The sequence below is a fragment of the Periplaneta americana genome, chromosome 8, assembly GCF_040183065.1.
Source record: "Periplaneta americana isolate PAMFEO1 chromosome 8, P.americana_PAMFEO1_priV1, whole genome shotgun sequence".
NCBI lineage: Eukaryota > Metazoa > Arthropoda > Insecta > Blattodea > Blattidae > Periplaneta > Periplaneta americana.
The window spans coordinates 88662050-88671524 of record NC_091124.1 but is presented as its reverse complement, the minus strand read 5'-3'; the positions used below and the strand labels follow the sequence as shown (position 1 = coordinate 88671524).

Genomic DNA, 9475 nt, shown 5'->3' with positions numbered 1-9475 from the left:
GATCTATGTTAAACCAATATTAACGGGAAATGCTGATGAAAAACAAGAGTACCAAAAACCACAAATCTCAGTAATCTACAAATCACACTTGAAATCAACAGGATTTAAACGCAATTCTTTTGTGTGAAAAGCAATCACAATAAACATTCAGTAAAACATGACTGAATTAACCCTGTATTTTACATACCTTGTGTATTTTGTTATTTATAATTCTTTGCACACTGTTGGATGTAGGTGATAAGGAACAATTAATATAAATAAAAAACAATTTATTTCCGTTTTATTTAATGACAATCTGGCAATACATAAAAATACCAAATCATAAAATTTGTTCATTAATACGCAACTCAGAACTATAAAATTCCCATATTTAGTAACAGCCATCAGCAAAAATTGCAGCTCATGACAGCAACAATAGTAGTAGTGAGAAGCACCCTTTTTCTTCTTCTTCTTCTTCTTCTTCTTCTTCTTCTTCGTCATCATCACCATCATCATCATCATCATCATCATCATCATGACATGAAGTTGAGTAATGCTTTTTAGTATCCATACTCATTATTGAACAATTCTTGTGTAATAATTTTAAGTTATTTAATTAAATAACTCTATATGGGTACTAGTCTGAGTGTTACGAAAACAAAGCACAGTTTAACTGTCACTGACTGTATTCATTCACCAGACCAGCATATTAAAAACGAAATGAAAATGTGGTGGTGGTGGTGGTGGTGGGGGCAGGACAACAGCTATAACACTGTAGCATTTAACAGTGTGGAATACCATCTTCTCTAACACACAATTCTTTCTTCAAAATAAAAAATAAACAAATTGTCACAATATAATACACAAAATGCTTTTCAAAGAAGAGTGTTTTAACTGTTGCATTAATGATTAATGAAAAAGTTAATACAACTGAAGGTTGTACATATGAAAATTGTATTAATTGTAAGTTGCCATTTTAATGAACAAATTTACAACCACCTTAATCGAACAGACCAAAGCCCATGTCATCATCATCACTTTCACTCTCTTCCTTCTTTTCTTCTTTCTTCGTTTCTGCTGGAGCAGCAGCTGTTGTTGCTGCAGGTGCAGCTGCTGCGGCTGCAGCCACGAATTTTGACGGATCCTGCAACATAGCACACAAGATTATACAACTCTCCTCCTGACCAAATCATTCTCTATAATCTGGTGGTTACCATGCAATGAATCTGAATTTCCTAATTCAAACCTGCTGAAGAAATATTTAAAGGGTAAGTGAAACTGTTAGCATAACTTCCTTTAGAAGAGAATAAAATAAGAGCTTATGTAGCACAACTAATCCTACTCTTGAATGAAGATTGTAGATAATCTTAACCACACCTTTCCTGTCCACATTCTCTTGTTTCCCCAAGTTTAAAACGAATTTTTTAAATTCCAGTCATTATTTTACTTTTGGTTCTTACTACATTTCTCTAATATTGTTCAATGTTATGATTCATGGCATCTATAATTTTAAACTGTAGTAACAATTAAAAAATTTAAATCTTTATATTAATCTCTCATTCAATAGAATATTTAAGTAAAATAAAAACTCCACTAGTCTGAACCGACTAATCCTAAGTTCCAGATAATCTGAACATGGGAGTAGAGGAGCATTTGAACTGAAACTCAATTTAATGCAAGTATTTAGAGCATCCTTGCACAACTCAGCTGAGTGAGGGGAAGAGCGTAAGTCTCCCCATCTACTGCTGTGACATAATGAAACATCTATTAATTTCTCCTCAGTTGGTGAGTTGCACAAGCCTGCTATAGTCAGTGGTGGAAAGTAGAACATTCTCCTCTCGGTCTGTCCTTCACTGTACTCATATCACGTCACTTAAACGTTGTACTAACGTCATGGATGACAGTAGTGAGAGACATTACATCATTGTGATTTAGAAACTAAAAATGTACAATATACTGTATACTATGTTCAACTTTATCACTCGTGAATGAATTAGCTTTGTTTTCTATACTCTTATGTAGATAATCTGTCAGCTTCTTCTGACAAACAGCAGATAATCTTGAAGCAGTGAACAGTGATGGGTGGGGAGGGGATAAGGCATGATCTCTTTGCTTGCATTTCTGTTCCCTATTTAATCCGAAATTTCGATAATCCGAACAGACCCCAGTCCCAATTAATTCAGACTAGCAGGCTTATACTATATACTAATTTAATTTTCTTTGACTTTATAAATTTACTGGAGACAAATCTCTGCAGTCTCCTCACATACTTGATTTGGAAAAACAGTAATTAAGTCCTAGTATTGTTGCAGAAGGGTCATTCCATGAAAAAGTGAGCCTAACCTCAGAGTTTTCAAACAGCTCATATTAGGCCTACATCGAATTTTGATGATTTGGCAAGAGACAACATTGAAATTATGTGAGAGAAGAAATACAGCATTGTTCGGGGCCATACTTCAATTGTAGTAGCTAAGAAACTGAATTTTTTTCTATACCATAGTTAACAATTTTGTGCACGATTTTTTTCTAACTCTCCAACTTTCAAGAAAAAAAATATGTACGTGATATAAACAGAAGAATTTTTGACGTATGTTTATGAGTTATTTCACATATTTATTCTGTGATCTGGTATAAAAAAAGCGTAATTCTCTTTCAAACACAAAATAAAAAAAATATTAGTATTAAATAATTGTATGTGGAGTAGAATTATGAAATTTTTTCCTCCTTTTCTCATTTTTTTAATTGAATAACTGAAGAAATAAGTGTATGATGAAAGTCAAATTTTGGTAACCTCTTAGATTGGTAAGTTACGTGTAAGTATTAAAAATGAAACCTGTATCTTAAAAAATTTCATTCTCCATAGTGCCGCCTTAAACAAAATTATTTATTTTTTTCTCGTAACGCTATTTTTGAAACAAAAGAATCCAAAATCTGTCAAACATGTTTAGTGAGTAAAAAAATGTGGAATTTTCTAAAAAATTTCAAAGTAAACAGTTGTTTTCTGAGCTAGTCAGTGAAGTATATTAATTTATGTTGTACAGTTCTTTCTTTCTTCTTTTTTCTTATTTATTTTAGTAGACATTTACAATTTGACTATATTACACACTGCTCCAACGGCAAAGACGTGAATATTTCAAAATTGCCACTTCAGATCCATCACATTTATTTTTTACTGAAATGTTCTAATAGACATTTCCAAACAACTCCATCACTCTGTTCAGACTGCACAAGTGTGCATTTTTTCAACAGAGCCACTGCCACACTGGTGGGTTCTGTCATTGCTGACTCCAGTGGGTAACTCAATGGCTTTAGTATAACTTATGTCATCACAACAGAGCAAAGAGTATAATAAACTTGCATTGACGAGCTCACCAGTTACGCGAAAATAAATGTTCATAAAATTTAACCCTTCAAGCTATTCAGATTAATTTCTTATCCAAATTGGAATTAATGAAATTCAATTTGCTTTTAAATTACTTATGAAGAAATATCAATATATTTTCTGTGAGACTTGTGCAGAAAAAGACAGCTTGCAAAGAAAATATTATCTGCTCAATTTCCGTAAATAAATCTTGAAGTGTTACACTACGAAGACATACACTTACACTACTTAAAAACATTTAAATTCCACCACAAATGAAGAGTGAGACACTTGATAGCAACTCTAATGGAATATATCAGCCAAACCTAGAAAATGTTGACGAATGTTAAATTTATTCCTGAAAATACAATTATAAAGTGTACTTTTCTAATAATTTGGACTTACAGTTAAATCTGTAAATATCGCAGGTCAGGATAAAATTTACTATAATAGCAAATACTGCTCCTATCGAGAATACAGGGTTATTCTTCGAGATATTTCAAACAAAAGGTTTAATACAATTTTGCTTGTTTTTTTCTTTTCTTTTCAAGATAAAAATTGTTTTATATTAAATATTCCATAGCGTGTTATGGCAAAGCCATTGATTTAATTCCCAGTATGCTCAGTCAATTTAAGAGAGCAGTGTATTATGATAAATGATTCTGGTCTGGATGAAGCATAGAAGTTGACACTAAATTTTTTAAATCATTTTTAGGACTGGATATAAATAATTCATGATCAAATATTTCTTCGTTAAAGGAAACTCCTAAATATTTAATTTTTTTCTCCAAGTTTAATGCCTTTAATAACATAATTATTAAAACAGTTATATTACCGGTTGTTCTTTATGGTTGTGAAACTTGGACTTTCACTTTGAGAGAGAAACACAGGTTAAGGGTGTTTGAGAATAAGGTGCTTCGGAAAATATTTGGGGCTAAGAGAAAAGAAGTTACAGGAAAATGGAGAAAGTTACACAACACAGAACTGCACGCATTGTATTCTTCACCTGACATAATTAGGAACATTAAATCCAGACATTTGAGATGGACAGGGCATGTAACATGTATGGGCGAATCTAGAAATGCATGTAGTGTGTTACTTGGGAGACCGGAGAGAAAAAGACCTTCGGGGAGGCCGAGATGTAGATGGGAAGATAATATTAAAATGGATTTGAGGGAGGTGGGATATGATGATAGAGACTGGATTAATCTTGCTCAGGATAGGGACCTATGGCGGGCTTATGTGAGGGCGGCAATGAATTTCCGGGTTCCTTAAAAGCCAGTAAGTAACAACATAATCATAAAAATTTAGATCCTTGACTACCAATTTGCCTTTTTCGATACTGATTGATGCCGATAAAATATAAAATATTCTATCAAGGATATACACATACAGAAATGACATTTTAGTAAACAAAAACAACCACTTTCTTAGCTGAGTGGCCTTGTAGTAAACAGTCAAAATGCTTTCTGCGAGTACATTCAGACTTAGATTATTTTTTTGGCTTGCTTATTTCCATAACTGCTAGGATTATATTAACTTTGTAAAATAATTTGCATAGATATAGATATAATTTGCAAGACCTGGCCCTGGCTAGATGCTCTCTAGCTTGCTTCCTCACAGCTGGGAATTGATAAGCAAGGAGACGCAGTGATGCAAATCTGCATAGAGGCACAACCGGATTCAGAATACAAAACAGTAGTCTGTTTCGTTAGTGTTCTCACAACAAGAGACTGTAGTAGTAAAAATAACAATGGTTAGTTACACTACTGAGCAAACAAATGTTTACTGTTGAGCTCTGTTGGGAAAAATGTGCCAGTAAGTGGAATGTCTCCAAAAAATGTCCATTATGTTTTCTGAAAGTTATCCGACCATTTAGCAATATGTCCTTGATTTGTTTAATAAGTGGCATATATGCAAAGACAGCTCTCACAGAAAATCTTGACAATATGCGAACAAGACTGAGAAGTCCGAAATCAAATAGGCTACTCAAGACAGTTTGGGCACGAATTATGTCATATCAATATGATTTACAAGTGAAAATGCTTAAGTTTTATTTGTATAAAGTGTCAGTATGTCGTCCATCAGAGAAAACAGCGACGAGAGGCAAGCAAGCATGTTACCAGGGTATCTGACATTCATACAATCTTGACGATCCAGTCACATACTCTATGAAAAAGGATAATGAACAGGGACAGCTACTTAATATATCCTGCTATGCTAAACTTATTTCTTAGTTTAGTACCGGTATTTGATATTCCCTATAAAAATAACTAATTATATGATATTTCCCGTAAAAATGACTAATTATTAAATCTCGCAATTAATGCCAATCTGATACATATCAAAGCAAGAGTAGACAAGGTACCTACCTATATCTGAGCATCGTAAGAGTACTCGAGCATCCACTGCCATGTGTATACTTAACAGTCATTCTGTGTATCCAATAAATGAGTGTTTCAATGCTTGTCATCTAAAAATCTTATGCTGCATTTCTGTCGTCAGTGTTGTGAAAAATCCTATAATCCTGTGTCTGTCTGTGCTATTGGTTTTAGAATTAAAAAAGTGTTACTTTTTATCTGACAAATAGTCAATTACTTTTTAAAATGGATTCTGTGAATTCCTTAATAAAACGTCCATTTTCTTCGAGATATTTCAAGGAGAAGATTGAAATTAAATGGCTAGGGAGATCAACTCCATAGTTGATTGTTGCACAGTCAAGGGAAGGGAAGGAAAGGAAAGGAAAGGAAAGGAAAGGAAAGGAAAGGGAAGGGAAGGGAAGGGAAGGGAAGGGAAGGGAAGGGAAGGGAAAATGTTGTCTAATGCTGAACGATTGGCAACAAGGCCATTTGTTCTCTCACACTTCAATATTTTTCATAGATATTTTCAAGATGAGCTTTTGTACTCCAATACGCAAAAAACCACTGAAGTAAAACTATCCTGGAAGAGAAAATAGTATTATGTATTCGAGACATTTTCATTGTGACATTTACAACAAATGCTCTTGGATGGTGGCTGTGAAATTCTTCCTCTTCCTCTTCTTCTTCTTCTTCTACATCATGGAATTAGCCCTTAGGCCTGTTTCCACATCAAGAGATCGTGTCCCTCTACCTTGTCATCGGATGTCCCACATTCCTTCTACCTTTAGGTTGGCAGTTAAGTAAAATCAGTGGAAGCCTGTTGGGTGGCACTCTTTCTATGTGCTGTAGCCAATTAGATCTCAGACTCTGAATTCTTTCTGTCAGGTTAAAAATATTTAATTCTGTTCTGATCTCTTCGTTATATTTCTGGTCTGATAATGTATAAGCCTGCTACTGAAAGTAAGAACTTCATCTCAGCTACCTCTATTCTTCTTTTATTTGATCTGTTAAGTGCCCAATTATTGCAGGTGTATGTCGGCATTGGTACTACCATTGTTTTATAAAATTTTAACTGTGTGGATTTTAGTGCTTTATTTTTCAACATTCTTCTTATTTTTCCACACATGTTATAAACTTTATTTAATTTTATGTTTATATCATTCTTTTGACAGTAAGACAGTAAGATACGTTGAATCCTCGATAACTGAAGTTGTTTACCTGCTCTATTACTTTGTTATTAATCATTATTTTACATCTTTTATGATTTGTACCTTCGAAAGACATTGCTTTGGTTTTCTTCTCAGAAATACTCATATTATATTCACTTGCGAGTTCATTCAATTTATGAGCAGCAACTTGTAATTCGTCCTCAGTGTTACTAAAAATTACTTGATCATCTGCGAACAGTATAGTGTTCAAGACTTTGTCATCAATTTTAAAATGGGTATTTAGTTGTTCTTGCCAATGTCTAATGGGGGAAAAAAAAAAAAAAAAAAAAAAAAAAAAAAAAAAAAAAAAAAAAAAAAAAAAAAAAAAAACACACACACACTAAATAGTACAGGGGACAGTGGACAGCCATGTTTAATTCCTTGGTTAGTCTTTATAGTAGCCTGTTCTTATTTTTATCTATGTTCCAAAGTATAGACTCTGAATTACTTTTATTAGGTGGTCTGGAAATCCTCTTTTATACATTATTTCCCATAATTTCTTTAGTGACACTTTATCAAAAGCTTTCTCGCAGTCAATGAAAAGCATATACATTGGAATATTAAATTCTCGTCTTTTTTGGATAATTTGTTCTAATATGAATATGTTATCCGAGCATGGGCGACCTTTTCGAAATCCATTTTGTTGTTCTGTCAGCACATTCATTTATTATGTTCAGGTGGAGAGTTATTATTTTAGCGAATATTTTATATGCTGCATTTAACAAGCAAATACCTCTATAATTCTGGCAATCGTTTCTCTTACCTTTTTAAAGATTGGGCATACTATCCCTCTTTTCCATTCACCTGGGATTGTGCAAGTCTTCAAACAGATATTAATTAATTCTAAAAATCTCATCTTTACTTCTTCAGGCATGTATTTTAATAGTTCAGTGTTTATATAATCTGATCCTGGAGATTTTTTATTCTTAGATGTTTAAGTGCATTATCTAATTTGTTCATTTCAATGGGGTCAGTTTCTGTTAACATAGTTAATATTGGGTTAATGTCTTCTTCATCCACCTTCGTCCATAGGCTGCGATAGAATGTAATCCAAATTTCCTATGTAATATTATTTATTTTTGCTGTGTCTCTTTCTGTTGAGTTCAAGTGTTTCATTATTTTATATGCTACATCTTGCGTTCCTTGACAATCTTGCTCGATAGTGTTTATATACTTGTCCCAGCTTTCACATTTCAACTTCCTTGTTTTCCTTTTCACAATAGCACTTCTGTGTTTGTATTCTATTTTATCCTCATCAGAATTTGTCTGGAGGTACTTTAAATATGCCTGCTTCTTACAGTTTATAATTTGTTTTATTTCTTCATTCCGATATTGTAGTCCTCTCCTTTTTCTTTTTATGGATCTCTTCCCTAATACCTCTCCTGCTACTTTCAAAATTAATTCTTTGAAATCTTGCCATTCTTCATTTATATTCGTACTTATGGCTCTATGGTCCATGTACATGTTTAATCGTGAGCAGTATAATCTCCTTATACTCTCCTGTTATAGCAGGTGTAATTTATAATTTGTTTTAATTTCTGGAGTTTTACTTTTCTTCTTAAATATCTATTTCTTTGGAATGTTTAATTTAGAAAGTACCAAAAAGCGGTCAGAGCTAATATCGCAGCCTCTATACACTCGTGTCGTTCACATATGGAGATAACTTCATGTTGATAAGAATATAATCTATTATTGATCTTCCTCTCGCTGTCCATGTGTATTTATGCACATCTTTATGTCGAAAAAGGGTATTAGTGATTTTAAATTCGTTATAGTTTACAAAGTTTACATTTTACCATTCTCATTGATAGTTGGTTCACCATTATTACCTATTAACTTTCCCATTGTTCGCTGTCCAATGCGGGCATTAAAATCACCTCCTGTGAGTATGTAATCTAATTTATTTACAGAGTTCACTTGGCTGAGGTCACGAGTAAGTTTTATATTGCCAATAACTTAAGTTTCAATTGTCGCCAAGAGATTAAAGTTGCACAATTCGATTTAAAATAAGTAATCTTAGCTATAGAACACTCAACTAACATTGATATCTACATTGTGTTTCCCTTTAACATTGGAGTGCAGGTGAGTTTGGCCTATAATAAAAAAGTACATCCTTTCTAAAAATAGCATTATGTGGTCATGATGAAACTCAGGACCGACAATTCTGGAATATTTCGTGAATTTGTGAACCTAGTCATTAAGTATTGACATGACAGTACTGTGAAGGACTATCTTGGTAACAGCACGGTGTTTAAGGATACACTGAGGTGAAATTTTGTCAATTTTGGTGAAAAATTCTATTTTTCGTTTATCTTTGGTATTCTATCACTTATTCTCTTCACATGTCCCAACCATTTCAATTCTCTTTCTTTTTTCATCTCTATGACAGTTTTTTAATATCCATAATTTCAAACTTTATCCCTCCTTGATTTTCCAGAGGTTCTCCTCCAAAAAACCAACTTGATTACAGCTGTCTGCCCAACATCTACTTTGTATTAAGTGAACTATATTACTTTCCCATTTGCATATAGTATGTTGGACACTCTCTTGCATACATGTATATTATG

The 9475-nt window shown here is 33.2% G+C and overlaps 1 protein-coding gene across 1 annotated transcript in view; it reads right to left on the bottom strand.

The window, feature by feature from the left end:
- Positions 1–706: 706 nt before the first annotated feature.
- The window catches only part of RpLP0 (ribosomal protein LP0), a 36340-nt gene continuing 27571 nt past the window's right edge, over positions 707–9475 (bottom strand). Inside the window, exon 7 of the mRNA XM_069833238.1 lies at positions 707–1123. Within this exon, the coding sequence (XP_069689339.1) occupies positions 980–1123 (144 nt within the window). The 3' untranslated portion in view covers positions 707–979. The remainder of the gene's footprint in view (positions 1124–9475) is intronic.